The sequence below is a fragment of the Scyliorhinus canicula genome, chromosome 16 (genome assembly GCF_902713615.1).
Source record: "Scyliorhinus canicula chromosome 16, sScyCan1.1, whole genome shotgun sequence".
Taxonomy (NCBI): Eukaryota; Metazoa; Chordata; class Chondrichthyes; order Carcharhiniformes; family Scyliorhinidae; genus Scyliorhinus; species Scyliorhinus canicula.
The window spans coordinates 83,441,852-83,457,284 of NC_052161.1; the positions used below are offsets into that span (position 1 = coordinate 83,441,852).

General features: G+C 51.4%; 1 protein-coding gene across 1 annotated transcript in view; it reads left to right on the plus strand.

Annotated features, from left to right (window-relative positions):
• Nucleotides 1–14,619, plus strand: part of iffo1b (intermediate filament family orphan 1b) — a 32,849-nt gene extending 18,230 nt beyond the window's left edge. Inside the window, exons 6-8 of the mRNA XM_038774032.1 lie at nt 9,446–9,634; nt 10,787–10,917; nt 12,761–14,619. Coding sequence (XP_038629960.1) covers nt 9,446–9,634; nt 10,787–10,917; nt 12,761–12,863 — 423 coding nt within the window. The 3' untranslated portion in view covers nt 12,864–14,619. The remainder of the gene's footprint in view (nt 1–9,445; nt 9,635–10,786; nt 10,918–12,760) is intronic.
• The last annotated feature ends 814 nt before the right edge of the window (nt 14,620–15,433 follow it).

Sequence of the window (15,433 nt, forward strand, 5' to 3'; positions counted from 1 at the left end):
AAGGTGGGGGTGAGGATGTGAGTGAGAGAGGGGGAATGTGGGGGTGAGAGAGGGGAATGTGGGGGTGAGAGAGGGGGAATGTGGGGGTGAGAGAGGGGGAATGTGGGGGTGAGAGAGGGGGAATGTGGGGGAGAGAGCGGGGAATGTGGGGGGGAGAGCGGGGAATGTGGGGGGAGAGCGGGGAATGTGGGGGGGAGAGCGGGGAATGTGGGGGGGAGAGCGGGGAATGTGGGCGGGAGAGAGGGGAATGTGGGGGGAGAGAGGGGAATGTGGGGGGGAGAGAGGGGAATGTGGGGGGGAGAGAGGGGAATGTGGGGGGGAGAGAGGGGAATGTGGGGGGAGAGAGGGGAATGTGGGGGGGAGAGAGGGGAATGTGGGGGGAGAGAGGGAATGTGGGGGGGGGAATGTGGGGGGGGAGAGGGGGAATGTGGGGGGTGGAGAGAGGCGGAATGTGGGGGTGGGAGAGACGGATGGGGGAATGTGGGGGGGGAGAGGAGGAATGTGGGGGGGAGAAATGTGGGGGAGGGAGAGGGGGAATGTGGGGGGTGGAGAGAGGCGGAATGTGGGGGGGGAGAGACGGATGGGGGAATGTGGGGGGAGAGGGAATGGGGGGAGAGGGAATGGGGCGGAGCGGGAATGTGGGGGTGAGAGGGGGAATGTGGGGGGGGAAGAGGGGGAATGTGGGGGGGGGAAGAGGGGGAATGTGGGGGGGGGGAAGAGGGGGAATGTGGGGGGTGGAGAGAGGGGGAATGTGGGGGGTGGAGAGAGGGGGAATGTGGGGGGTGGAGAGAGGGGGAATGTGGGGGGTGGAGAGAGGGGGAATGTGGGGGGTGGAGAGGGGGAATGTGGGGGGTGGAGAGAGGGGGATGTGGGGGGGGGGGAGAGAGGAGGGATGTGGGGGGGGGAGAGAGGAGGGATGTGGGGGGGGGAGAGAGGAGGGATGTGGGGGGGGGGAGAGAGGAGGAATGTGGGGGGGGAGGGGGAATGGGGGGGAGAGAGGGGGAATGGGGGGAAGAGAGGGGGAATGTGGGGGGAGAGAGGGGGAAGGGGGAATGTGGGGGGGAGAAGAGGGGGAATTGGGGGGGGGAAGAGGGAATTGGGGGGAGAGGAGGGAATGGGGCATGGGGGGAGAGAGGGGGAGGGAGCATGGGGGGAGAGGGTAGGGGGCATGAGGGGTAGGGGGAATGGGGGGGGAGGGGGCATGGGGGAGAGGGGGAGTGGGCATGGGGGAGAGGGGGAGGGGACATGGGGGAGAGAGGGGGAGGGGACATGGGGGGAGAGGGGGAGGGGGCATGGGGGAAGAGAGAGGGGGAGGGGGCATGGGGGGGAGGGGGCATGGGGGGAGAGAGAGGGGGAGGGGGCATGGGGGAGAGAGAGAGGGGGAGTGGGCATGGGGGAGAGGGGGAGGGGACATGGGGGGAGAGAGGGGGAGGGGGCATGGGGGGAGAGAGGGGGAGGGGGCATGGGGGAAGAGAGAGGGGGAGGGGGCATGGGGGAAGAGAGAGGGGGAGGGGGCATGGGGGAAGAGAGAGGGGGAGGGGGCATGGCGGGGGAGAGAGAGGGGGAGGGTGCATGGGGGGGAGAGAGGGGGGAGGGGGCATGGGGGGAGAGAGGGGAGGGGAATGGGTGTTATGTTCTGGTGCTTGGCCGGTCTGAGTATGTGCTTTTATTATTTACATGTTTACTGTGTATCACAAATTCAGTCTGTCTGGCTTTCTCCCGTGTCTTGTCGACATTCTAAGCAGTAGTTGAACTTGAGTTTGCTTGATTCTCAACTGTTGCTAAATCTGATTCTTGCTGTCCACTTTTAGCTTGTTCTGTTTCTGTGTGCGTTTGTTCAGTTGTCCTGAGATTGCTTACGTGCTCTTGTGGTTCCATAACAAAGGGTTGCTGAACCTTCAGCAAGGCTTTCCTCTTTCATCTTTCATCTTTAGAACTTTCCCACCATCGGTGACGATGATGTGTGACTGAGGACCTGACTGTGTGTTACCTTTGCACACTTCAGCCATCCTTTTCAATCAGGATCTTCTACCCTGATGGTGTCATTCTTTGCTGATGGTTGAAAGCATCTCGTGCATTTATCACAATCTTCTGCCTCCTTTTTTGAAATGTGGGCTTCTTCACAAGTTTTCGATTCTTTCGTACTCTTCATTGTTTGTACTGAAATTTCTGATAAGCTGGCTCTCAGAATCATGGATCGTAAAGGTTGCTCATGTCTGTCAGATGATTGGAAAATAGTAATCTTTTTGATTACTCCCTCAAACATGTCCTTTTTGCCGATTTGCAGATTTTTGTCCCGTTATCTCTTTGAACACTTGTATTTGCATTGCTATTACTGCAGTTTGTTTTGAAGCCATGTCTGCTTGCATGCTGTTACAATGCTCATCTTCAGTAGATATCCTGGGCAGGATTCTCCAATCGGCGACATCGAAATCGCGTTCGACGATCAGCCGGAGAATCAAAGTTCCCAACCAATTAGGGGGGTGGCGCCGCTTTTGCGATGTACTCTCGATGTACCAAATTACCAAAGCCGCGGACTCGGAGTACACCGCGTGTTGTATCGACGGCCTCGGGACGTTGCCTGAGACACTCCCTTCGATGCTCTGTCCCTGACCGGCTGAGTTCCCGACGGCGTGAGTCTCTCATGGTCCCATCCGTCGGGAACTTGGCGTGAGGGCTGCGGATTCAGTCCTGCGCCGCCACAGTCAGGGGAGGGCCGATCCACGGGCAGGGGGGACTTTGCCAGGGACTGGGGGCACTGTTGGGGCGTGGTCCGGGGGTCGTGAGCCTAGCCAAAGGGGAGCACTATTTTGCAGGCTGGGTCCACGAGTGGCCGGCACCATGTTGCATGGCACGGCTGCTGCAGGCTGCTGCAGGCTGCTGCCGTGTGCATGTGCGACTATGGACATGCCAATTCTCCGGCTGTATCCGCAGTTCGAGCTGTTAGCTCTACGCTGCCTGCCTGCTAGCCCCCAGCGACACGGAGGACCAGTGGCTGTTTTGCGCCGAATTCTTGGGCGTAAAACACCAACTTTCCCACTGGTGTGAGAACATAGCCTCACAATCGGAGAACCCAGCCCCATATCTATAAAGAATGTGTCTTCGAGATTTATTTCCTCAATTACGTTGATAAATTTCTGCATTTCTGATTTTCTTTTTTTATTCAGAAAACATTTTGTAAAGTAATTGTTACCTTTGCATTTAGAGCACAGTTTCCAAATGCTGACATTGCCTTTGCAAATGATTGTTGCCGCAACGCTTGCCCAAAATGGTGGATTTGGTTACTTGTCTAAAATGGGCACCGCTGCTGGGCCACATTTTGCCTTGGGGTGTGTTACAACACTAATGGTGTTGGCTGCAACTCCAATAATCCTGCCACAATTCTTATAAATTTAGAGTGCTAATCTGCTTTTGCAGCTCGCTCACTGACATGGCAAATCTTAATGGCATTGTTGAGCTGGAGTTCATTCTCCCTCAACAATCTCTCCCGAACTTTGTCATTGCCAATCCCGAACACTATTTGATCGCAGATCATCGACGCTTGCAAAGTTGCACGGTCACAGGTCTGAGCCTTTCACCTCAAGTTTGTTAAGCTGTAGAACGATTCACCTGCCTGCTGTGTACGTGTGTGAAAAACAGCGAACCTTTCAGGTTTCTCAGTGTGCAATGCCGATTGAATTTTTTAACGGCTTAATCGCAATTATTTTAATCACCTTCGTTATCAAATGTGAAGGTATTAAAGATTTCTATCGTCTGTGGACCTGCTGTAGTGAGCAACAACACTATTCTCCGTTCATCAGGCTGTGCCTGAAGACCTAAAGCTGCTACATAGAATGTGAATTGTTGTTTAAAAGTGCACTAATTCACAGCCACTTTACCAGTGACTCTAAGCTGCTGTGATGCCTTCAGACCTTCTATCATTGACTTTGATGCCTAGTAGTGCGTTGAGTGAGATCTGCCAGTACTCTACGTGGTTAGTACAATTTCATTTCTTCTTTCTTCTCTGTTATTTATGTTCAATTGTGGTATCTCGTTAGATCTTCAAAACTACGTCTTGTGCTTTGATAGATTCTCAAAACAAATCCTGGTACCATGTTACATTGTGGTGCTTGGCTGATGAGAATAACTGCACTATAGAATGACTAGTTCATGACTAGCTAAATGTTTATTGTTAAGCAATAACGTGGGTTAGATAACCGTGTGAAAATGATCAAAAACTACTAACTACTATAAATTATCTAAGCTACGACAAATATGAGATCCGCTACAACGACTATCTCCAGACTCCGAGGTAGCAGTATCATGTAGTTGTTCTCTACTGCTGCCTGTTGGTGGGAGGTCATATACATTACTAGTTACATAATTGCTTGTACATATCACAATGGGGAGAGAGATAGGGAATGGGGAGAGAAAAGGGGGATTGGAAGGGGGTAATGGGAAGGGAGAGGAGGAATCTGGAGGGAGAGAGGGAGTGCGGGGAGTGGGGGAGGTGAATGGTGAGGGAAAGAGGGATTGGGTATCTTATTGTTTAAGAAGGGTAGCAGCGATAATCCAGGGAATTATAGACCTGTGAGCTTGACGTCAGTGGTAGGCAAACTGTTGGAGAAGATACTGAGGGGTAGGATCTATTCACATTTGGAAGAAAATAGACTTATCAGTGATAGGCAGCATGGTTTTGTGCAGGGAAGGTCATGTCTTACAAACCTAATAGAATTCTTTGAGGAAGTGACAAAGTTAATTGATGAGGGAAGGGTTGCAGATGTCATATACATGGACTTTAGTAAGGTGTTTGATAAGGTTTCCCATGGCAGGTTGATGGAAAAAGTGATGTCGTATGGGGTTCAGGGTGTACTGGCTAGATGGATAAAGAACTGGCTGGGCAACAGGAGACAGAGCGTAGTGGTGGAAGGGAGTGTCTCAAAATGGAGAAGGGTGACTAGTGGTGTTCCACAGGGATCCGTGCTCGGACCACTGTCGTTTGTGATCTACATAAATGACCTGGAGGAAGGTATAGGTGGTCTGATTAGCAAGTTTGGAGACGATACTAAGATTGGGGGAGTTGCAGATAGCGAGGAGGACTGTCAGAGAATACAACAAAATATAGATAGATTGGAGAGTTGGGCAGAGAAATGGCAGATGGAGTTCAATCCAGGCAAATGCAAGGTGATGCATTTTGGAAGATCAAATTCAAGAGCAGACTATATGGTCAATGGAAGGGTCTTGGGGAAAATTGATGTACAGAGAGATCTGGGAGTTCACGTCCATTGTACCCTGAAGGTGGCAACGCAGGTGGATAGAGTGGTCAAGAAGGCATACAGCATGCTTGCCTTCATCGGAAGGGGTATTGAGTACAAGAGTTGGCAGGTCATGTTACAGTTGTATAGGACTTTGGTTCGGCCACATTTGGAATACTGCGTGCAGTTCTGGTCACCACATTACCAGAAGGATGTGGATGCTTTGGAGAGGGTGCAGAGGAGGTTCACCAGGATGTTGCCTGGTATGGGGGGTGCTAACTATGAAGAAAGGTTGAGTAGATTAGGATTGCTTTCGTTGGAAAGACGGAGGTTGAGGGGGGACCTGATTGAGGTCTACAAAATTGAGAGGTGGATAGCAACAAGCTTTTCCCAAGAGTGGGGGTGTCAGTTACAAGGGGTCACGATTTCAAGGTGCGAGGGGGAAAGTTTAAGGGAGATGTGCGTGGAAAGTTTTTTACGCAGAGGGTGGTGGGTGCCTGGAACGCTTTACCAGCGGAGGTGGTAGAGGCGGGCACGATAGCATCATTTAAGAGGCATCTAGGCAGGTATATGAACGGGCGGGAACAGAGGGAAGTAGACCTTGGAAAATAGGAGAAAGGTTTAGATAAAGGATCTGGATCGGCGCAGGCTGGGAGGGCCGAAGGGCCTGTTCCTGTGCTGTAATTTTCTTTGTTCTTTTTGTTCTTACTATAGGGTTTTTGGTAGCACTACTGTGTGTAACATGTGTTACTCAATCCAGTTGTGGCAGAGGCTTTCTGCACCTTGATGAAGAAGGCTCGAAGTCGTCCTGGGAATTGAAAGGTTAATTGAGTAACAGAATTTAACAACTGCGCGAGTTGTTACTTTAAGATCAATACCAGTAGAAAGGTTACAACTCTTATATACAGTAGTTATGTCTGACCACACTAGTAGCTCTGAGCTGGATCTATGCTCCTGCTCTCATCACAGTCTGATCACCAAAAGAGGTTTGGAAACCTTCATGTGCATGAATATTCTCTGGACCAGCCACAAGTCCTTGCAGGCTTGAGCACCTAGCAGCGATGTATTTTTGTCGTCAACGATTTTGAAGCGTAGTCCTTGCGTGACCCTCTTATTGACTACTTGTAGGTGGCTTGATCCTCTTGAGATGATCTGGTTGCCATTGTAATCTTTTAACTTGCATGCAGCAGGTTTCATCTCGTGTGTCCCTGGTATGGATGCGAGATCTTTGCTTGTCATCAAGTTTGTGGACGCTCCCGTGTCAAGCGTGAATGTAATTGGGAAGGTGTTAACTTGCACCGTGGCGTTCCATTCACTGTTGGAGTCAATGGCATTAACGTATTGCGGATTCGTGGTTGGCGCTTGAAGTTCCTCTGCCGAATTTATTATTCCGACAAAGTATGTGTTCTCCCAGGAGTGGAAATCTTCGTGGTTGGAAAAATTTTCTTTTGTTGTTTGGTTTTCCATTGTATCCCTGTACGAACCTTGCATGTTTCTGAGTTGGAGAATGGTATTTTGCTGTTGACTTACACTGGGAGGCAAAATGATTCAGTTTGGAGTACTTTAAACATCTTTTCCCTTGTGCAGGACATTTCCCTTTAAGTGGGCGTTGCCACAGCGGTAGCACGTCATGGCGTTTGTGACGTCATGCGTAGGAAGCGATTGCGCATGCCCAAATCGCCCCTCTGGCTGAGTTCGGTATTTTGCGAAGTGCGCATGGGCAGCTTCTTGCGCATGTGCAGAACTGGATCTCGCCGGGTGCCACTAGATCCACATGGTAGATATTTCTCTCGTCGGAGGCTGTGTTTAAGTGTAAGCTCCACGGCAGCTAAAAACTACTGGTAACTTAAATAGTAACTGGAAAACATTTACACAGCAGTTCCAAATATACATGACAGCCACTGACTTAAACTCAGCCTCATGTTGTGTAAATATTTTCCAGTTACTATTTAAGTTACCAGTAGTTTTTAGCTGCCGTGGAGCTTACACTTAAACACAGCCTCCGACGAGAGAAAGATTCCGCTGCTACTAGCAAGGGCAGGCCAGCAAGCTGTAGACATTTATAACTCTTTCACTTATGCTGAAAATGAAGACAAAACTAAATTTCAAGTGATACTTGCAAAATTTGAAGAACACTAAAACAGTCTAATCAAATCCTGGAGAGATTTAACCGACGCAACAGGTTCCAAACAAAACGGCGAGACAGTCTCTAATTTTGTCACATCTCAGATTAATAGCACAAGGCTGCAACTATGCTGATTTAACAGATCCCATCATCAGAGATCAATTAATCTATGGATTCTCCGATGAACACTTGAGGGAATCAGTAATGCAACAAAATTATCTAACTCTAAAAACCATCGCGTCGGTTGGTTGTCTAGGATCCAAATTCTGCGAAGTCTTCCATGGTCGAGTACTTTAATTTTTGTGCGTTTTTGTTACCTTACTGTAATGTGTTTGGTGGCACTACTGTGTGTAACATGCGTTACTCAATCCAGTTGCGGCAGAGGCTTTCTGCACCTTGGTGAAGAACGCTCAAAATCGTCCAGAGCTATTCAAAGGTTTATTGAGCAATAGAATTGAACAACTGTGAGTTCTTACTTGAAGATCAATACCAATAGAAAGGTTACAGCGTTTATATACAGTAGCTATGTCTGACCACACTAGTAGCCGTGAGTTAGATATATGTTCCTGCTCTCGCCACAGTCTAATCACCAAGCGAGGCAGAGAGCCGCTTGCGTCTGGCTTTTATACCCGTCAGTGCTGCCCCCTAGTGATCTTTCAATTTCCCATTAACCCCTTATGTACATACCCATGTAAAGATCACTACAGGGAGGGAGAGAGGGGAAATGGGGGGGGGGGGCAGAGATGGATACTGGAGAGAGACAGAATAGGGGAGAGAGGGAATATGGTTGGAGCAAGAGAGAATGGGGAGAGGGAATAAGGAGGGAATAGGGAGAAAGGGATAGGGAGAAAGGGAGAGGGAATAGGGAGAAAGGGAGAGGGAAAAGGGAGAAAGAGGGAACAGGGAGAAAGGGAGAGGGAATAGGGAGAAAGGGAGAGGGAATAGGGAGAAAGGGAGAGGGAATAGGGAGAAAGGGAGAGGGAATAGGGAGAAAGGGAGAGGGAATAGGGAGAGGGAATAAGAACATAAGAACTAGGAGCAGGAGTAGGCCATCTTGCCCCTCGAGCCTGCTCCGCCATTCAATTAGATCATGGCTGATCTTTTGTGGACTCAGCTCCACTTTCCGGCCCGAACACCATAACCTTTAATCCCTTTATTCTTCAAAATAAAGGGAGAAAGGGAGAGGGAATAGGGAGAAAGGGAGAGGGAATAGGGAGAAAGGGAGAGGGAATAGGGAGAAAGGGAGAGGGAATAGGGAGAAAGGGAGAGGGAATAGGGAGAAAGGGAGAGGGAATAGGGAGAAAGGGAGAGGGAATAGGGAGAAAGGGAGAGGGAATAGGGAGAAAGGGAGAGGGAATAGGGAGAAAGGGAGAGGGAATAGGGAGAAAGGGAGAGGGAATAGGGAGAAAGGGAGAGGGAATAGGGAGAAAGGGAGAGGGAATAGGGAGAAAGGGAGAGGGAATAGGGAGAAAGGGAGAGGGAATAGGGAGAAAGGGAGAGGGAATAGGGAGAAAGGGAGAGGGAATAGGGAGAAAGGGAGAGGGAATAGGGAGAAATAGAGGGGGAATGGGGAGAGAGATAAATGAGGGGGTAATGGGGAGAGGGGGGAGAATGGGCAGGGGGAGACGGAGAGAATGGGAAGTGAGGGGGGAGTGGAGAGAGAATGGAATGGGGAGGGAGAAGAATGGGGAATGAAAGACTGGAATGGGTGGGGAGAGGGGAATGAAGGAGAGGGAATGGGGAGGGAAAAGAGGGAATGGGGAGAGAGATGAGGGAGGGGGAATGGACATAGGGAGGGTGGAGGAGAACGGGGAGCAAGAGAGGGGAGAGTGGGGAGACGGGAATGGGGAGGGAGAAGAATGGGGAGCGAGAGACGGGAATAGGTGGGGAGAGAGGCAATGGGGGGGAGTGATAGGGGAATGAGGAGGGAGAGATTGGGGAATGGATGGGGAGAGAAAGGGGTAATGGTGAAGGAGAGAGAGGAGAATGGGGGGGGAAGAGAGAGAGGGAGAATGGGGGGAGAGAGGGAAAGAGGAGGGAGAAAGAGAGGGAATGGGAAGCAAGAGTGTGGGTGAGTAACTGACAGTATGGGGGAAAGGGGCAGTATCTGTGGGTCACTGTCAGTGATTATCAATGGGGGAAGGGGCAGTATATCTTCGTCATTCACTCTGTCCTCCTCCAGCAGGAGGAGACTTTGGAGAAAGTGATCAAGGACACCGAGTGTCTCTTCAAGTCGCGGGAGAAAGAATATCAGCAAACCATTGACCAGATCGAGGTGAGAACTGAGTTACCCCAGCAGTTGTTTCCCTCTCTCTGATTCTCTGAGTCTCTCTCCCACTCTTTCTCTCACTGTCTCATTCTCCCTTTCTCTGTCTCTCTCTTTCTCTCTCTCTCTCTCGCTCTCCCCGCCTCGCGCGCCCCCTCCCTGCCTCGCGCGCCCCCTCCCCGCCTCGCGCGCCCCCTCCCCGCCTCGCGCGCCCCCTCCCCGCCTCGCGCGCCCCCTCCCCGCCTCGCGCGCCCCCTCCCCGCCTCGCGCGCCCCCTCCCCGCCTCGCGCGCCCCCTCCCCGCCTCGCGCGCCCCCTCCCCGCCTCGCGCGCCCCCTCCCCGCCTCGCGCGCCCCCTCCCCGCCTCGCGCGCCCCCTCCCCGCCTCGCGCGCCCCCTCCCCGCCTCGCGCGCCCCCTCCCCGCCTCGCGCGCCCCCTCCCCGCCTCGCGCGCCCCCTCCCCGCCTCGCGCGCCCCCTCCCCGCCTCGCGCGCCCCCTCCCCGCCCCCATCCAACACTAAGGCCAATTTTGGACACTAAGAGCAATTTAGCATGGCCAATCCACCTAACCTGCAAATCTTTGGACTGTGGGAGGAAACCAGAGCACCCGAAGGAAACCCACGCACACACGGGGAGGATGTGCAGACTCCACACAGACAGTGACCCAATCCAGGAATCGAACCTGGGACCCTGGAGCTGTGAAGCAATTGTGCTAACTACAATGCTACCGTGCTATCCGTAATGGAGAGGAATAGGTGCGTGCAACTGGGCAAGGTTTACAATTGGGGGAAGGGTAAATATGATGCTGTCAGACAAGAACTGAAGTGCATAAGTTGGGAACATAGGCTGTCAGGGAAGGACACAATTGATTTTGACAAGTGCCTTTTTCACCACCCTATTAACCTGCCCTTCTGTCTTCAGAGATCTATGGACAAACATGCCAAGGACCTTTTGTTCCTTGGAACTTCCCAGTGTCAGGCCATTCATTGAATACTTCCTTGTCACATTACTCCTTCCAAAGTTTATCATCTCTCACTTTTCAGGGTTCAATTCCATCTGCCACTTTTCTGCCCATTTGACCATCTCTCTCTGTCTCTCTCTCTCTCTCTCTGTCCCTCTGTCTCTCTGCCTCCACCTCACTCCAATGGTCTCCTTGATTACAGTTGGAATTGGCCACGGCAAAGAATGACATGAACCGGCACCTCCACGAATACATGGAAATGTGCAGCATGAAGCGAGGTCTGGACGTTCAAATGGAGACGTGTCGACGTCTCATCACTCAATCCGAGGACAGGTAGGTCGATGATTCCATCCCCATCCACTGGGGTTGACAGAGGCAAGTAACTTTTGAACCAAGCAAGTGCCAGGCAATGACCATGTCCAGTTAGAGAGAATCTAATCATCTCAACCTTTGACATTCATGGCATTACCATCCCTGAATCCAAACCCCCCCCCCCCCCCCCTCCCAGAGCAGGTCAGAGGCTGGGAATCCTGCGGAGAGTAACTCACCACCTGACCACCCCTCCTGCCCCCCCAAAGCCTGTCCACCATCTACAAGGACACAAGTCAGGAATGTGATGCAATACTTTCCACTTGCCTGGATGAGTGTGGCTCCCAACAACACTTGAGAAGATCAACACACTCTAGGACAAAGCAGTCCCGCTTGATCAACACGCTAACCACAAACATTCACTCCCTCCACCACCGACGCACAGTGGCAGCTGTGTGTACCGTCCACAAGATGCACCGCAGCCACTCAACAGCACCTTCCAATTCGCCACCTCTACCATCTAAATAGACGGGGGGGGGGCAGCAGATATATGGGGAACACCCAACCCCTTCGAGCCCCACACAGCGTCCCAACCGGGAAATATATTGTCTGTTCCTTCACTGTCGCTGGGGCAAAATCCTGGAACTCCCTCCCTAACAGCACAGTGCGTATCCTACACCACACAGGGACTGCACCGGGTTCAGGAAGGCGGCTCATCTACCACCTTCTCAAGGGGCAATTAGGGATGGTGGAGGTTACAGAGATAGGGAGGGGTGTAGGGACTGGAGGAGGTTACTGAGATGGGAAGCGGTGTAGGAGCTGTTGGAAGTTACACAAATAGGGAGGGGTGTAGGGGCTGAAGGAGGTTACAGAGATAGGGAGGGGTGTAGGGGCTGGAGGAGGTTATAGAAATAGGGAGGGGTGTCGGGGTTGGAGGAGGTTAGAGATAGGGAGGGTTTGGAGCTGGAGGAGGTTACAGAGATAGGAAGGGGTGTAGGGGCTGGAGGAGGTTACAGAGATAGGGAGGGATGTAGGGGCTGTTGGAGGTTAGAGAGATAGGAAGGGGTGTAGGGGCTGAAGGAGGTTACAGAGATAGGAAGGGGTGTCGGGGTTGGAGGAGGTTACAGAAATAGGAAGGGGTGTTGGGGCTGTTGGAGGTCACAGAGATAGGAAGGGGTGTCGGGGTTGGAGGAGGTTAGAGATAGGGAGGGTTTGGAGCTGGAGGAGGTTACAGAGATAGGAAGGGGTGTAGGGGCTGGAGGAGGTTACAGAGATAGGAAGGGGTGTAAGGGCTGGAGGAGGTTACAGAGATAGGAAGGGGTGTAGGGGCTGTTGGAGGTTACAGAGATAGGAAGGGGTGTAGGGGCTGGAGGAGGTTACAGAGATAGGAAGGGGTGCAGGGGCTGTTGGAGGTTACAGAGATATGGGGGGGTTTGGGGTTGGAGGAGGTTAGAGAGATAGGCGGGTCCCTACCCATCCCTTCTCTGCCTCTCACAATCCTCTCTGTCCCCTCTGCCTAACTCTTCCTTGAGATTGACCCTTTCTTGATGCCTCCCTCCCCACCCTATTCGTGCCTGGCACCATTTGACATCTCCCATCAGTTCTGTTCTCGCATCTTTCTCTCTCCCTCCACGCATCATCCCCTCCCTCCTTATCCTCCTCCCACTCAGTCCCTCCCTCCCTCTCTTTTTCAGGCCCCCCTCTCCATCCCCTACTTCTGTCTATCTCTCTCTTTCCCAGCCCCAGCCCCCCCCCCATTCCTCTCCGTTCTCCCGCCACTGGCACTGTCAGGCGAGCCTGGTCAAGTGAGCGCCCATGGCTGACTCCCCCTCCAATCTTCTGTTTCTTTCTCCCTCTTTACCCACAGGGACTCGCCCACCCCCGTTGCTGTGACGGGCAGCCCCCCATGCCCACTCCAGGATTCTGCTGTGATGGCCCCAGAGGAGCCCACTGACAACGCCATGAGGTGAAAGTGCCAAGGAAGAGGCCACGATGAGGACCCGCCGTGACAACAGCAAGCCGGCTCCTAATCGGTCGAGCTCAATGTGGCGTTCCATTGGATGACGGATCCATTGACCTCGAGGGGAAAAAAATACATCCCCTATCCATCTTCCCAAGACCCAGCGGGCGGCCTGCACTCTGCCCGATTCCCTTTCATTCTACACCGACTATGATTTTGTGATGCATTCCATTTTTGCACATTTATTCTCATAATTTATAATGGATGCCATGTTGGTTCATCCTTGTGCGTACCCTGAGCACTTTCTGTACAGTATTTCGGGGATGCTGGTTGTCTGCGTGGGATCGCAACATTCCCTTGAGTGAATGGTATGTGACATTACTGCACTGGAGCTTTGTGGGGTGGCACCGCTGTTTGCATGGAGTGACAGACCATCTCCAACCCCACCCAACATTCTTCCTCTTCAACCCCCCGCCCCTTGCCAGCTTTCAATCCCCGTACTGGGTTGACAACTTTCGATTTGCACCAGGCCATTTCGCTGAACGACCCCCTGTTCATATGCACCGTAACCCAGCCACACTTTCCCTTGCGTTTTTCCAATATTTAGCCAATTGAACAACCAAGCAACCCTCCGTCTGCCACACCCCCCCCCCCGTTGGACTCTCCTTGGCTATTGTTCTCCAATTTCAACACGAAGGAACAAATTGTTGGTGGAGAAAAGCGAGCAAATGGTCCAAGCTATTTTCCATCCTCCGGGAAAGGCGCATGACCGCCACACTTCTAAGTGACCACAATTAATACCTTGCAAGAATAATTGCCGACACTGGTTGAGGTGCGGCCATGGAGAATGAGACGGTCCCCAAGCTTTTGTTTAATTTGTAATGCCTGGACAAGTACTTTCTGCTTGCAGACGACCTGAGCATCAATACATGCAAGTTTTGAGCCCGAACGATGATCGTAAACTGTTTTTTAAGTATAGTTTTAGATGAACAATCGCAAAGTCTGCTACAGATCTCATGCAACAACCAATATTGGGTTAGTAGTAGGGCTCACAGTACAGCACACTTATGCATGCTTGAAGCTTTTATACTTTGTTCATAGGGAGAGAGACGTGTGCTCTGCAAGCATGAAGTACAAATCCTGGCATTGTGCCCTTTTAATTTCTTTTGGAGTTGAGCGTAAGCACCGGACAGTGGTGCTCCCCCCGATGGTGCATTCCACACGGCGATGCTGTGACCAATCAGAGCTGAGAAGCCAACCCAACGGGCACCAGGGCGGATGGTCGCTCCCTCTGCCCTGATGGGGTGCAGAGTGAAACGCTTCGAAAGTAGGCCTCTTCCCTTCCTGGCACTTGAACTGTGGACAGTCGGAGGTGAGCGTGCAGCAGCCATGTCTTCAGGGCTCACCCAGAGAGTTGATAAACCCACATCTGCGGGATTGGCTGCCTATGGAATTAGCTGGCAGTGATGGTCTGTCATTCAACTTTGATCCCGGAATTTTCCATAATGACGGGGGTCCCCTAGCACCCAATGCACCCCCCTCCATCAATAATGGAGAGCTGTAATCACAGTTGTAGTGTTCAAGATGTTTTCCTGTATGTATATTTATATATATATGTGTGTGTGTATGTATATATATATATATATATAATATAATTGTACAATGTACTTGTGTGTGTTGTGTTATGGGAGCGGTGTTTTCAGAACCCCAAAATGTATCATGGAGTTCAACCAACCTCTCCCTTTAATGTATTGTTGCTTTTGAAGCACACGGCTTGTTCTCCAGGTGTGGTATTACAATTATGGACACGTGGGTTTTTAAACAAAAAACAATGTTTATTCCATGAAGTCAACTGAACCGTTCAAATAAACATTGGATCACTTAACACCCCTTACTTCAAAGATAACCCTGAAAATAATACAACACTAAATAATCCCTCAAAATGTTCCTTCAACCCTCCAAAAGACTTAACACCTTTAAACAGAAACACATCAGGTTAAAGACATTACTATTATGAGTTTACATCATCCAAATTATTCAGAGATAGTCTTTCCTGGCAGAGATCACAGCAGATCCAGCTCACTGCAAACAGACACACCCAAGCTCTTATCCTCAAAACTGAAACCAAAAACACAAGTGAGCTCAGCTCAGCTCCCCCCACCTTCTGGCATCACTTCAGTAATATGAGCTGCTTCATTTCTTAAAGGTACATTGCTTAAACATTCATTCCTTAAAGGTACTCGCATGACAGTTGGAAAGGATGATGTCTGGGGAGTGAGGTGCCTTGTCTCACCCAGATTGCAGCCTCATCTGTAATCCCACCTGCCTCCGGATAGCAGGGCATGCTCGGATGTTTGACGGACAGAGGAGGATAGTAGCAGCATGGAGGGCTTGAGGGAGGGGTTTTGAGTTCTTCAGGAAATGAAAACGAGCACTGACCTTTCACCTTGCTGCTTCGCAATGAGGTGAGGATGGTGGCGAGCTAACCAGGGCTACTGAAGTTCGGGGGGGGGGGGGGGAGAGTTCGGAGGAGAGGTTAGCTTAAGCGGTTAGAGGCATGGAGAGAGATGCTGAACAGCC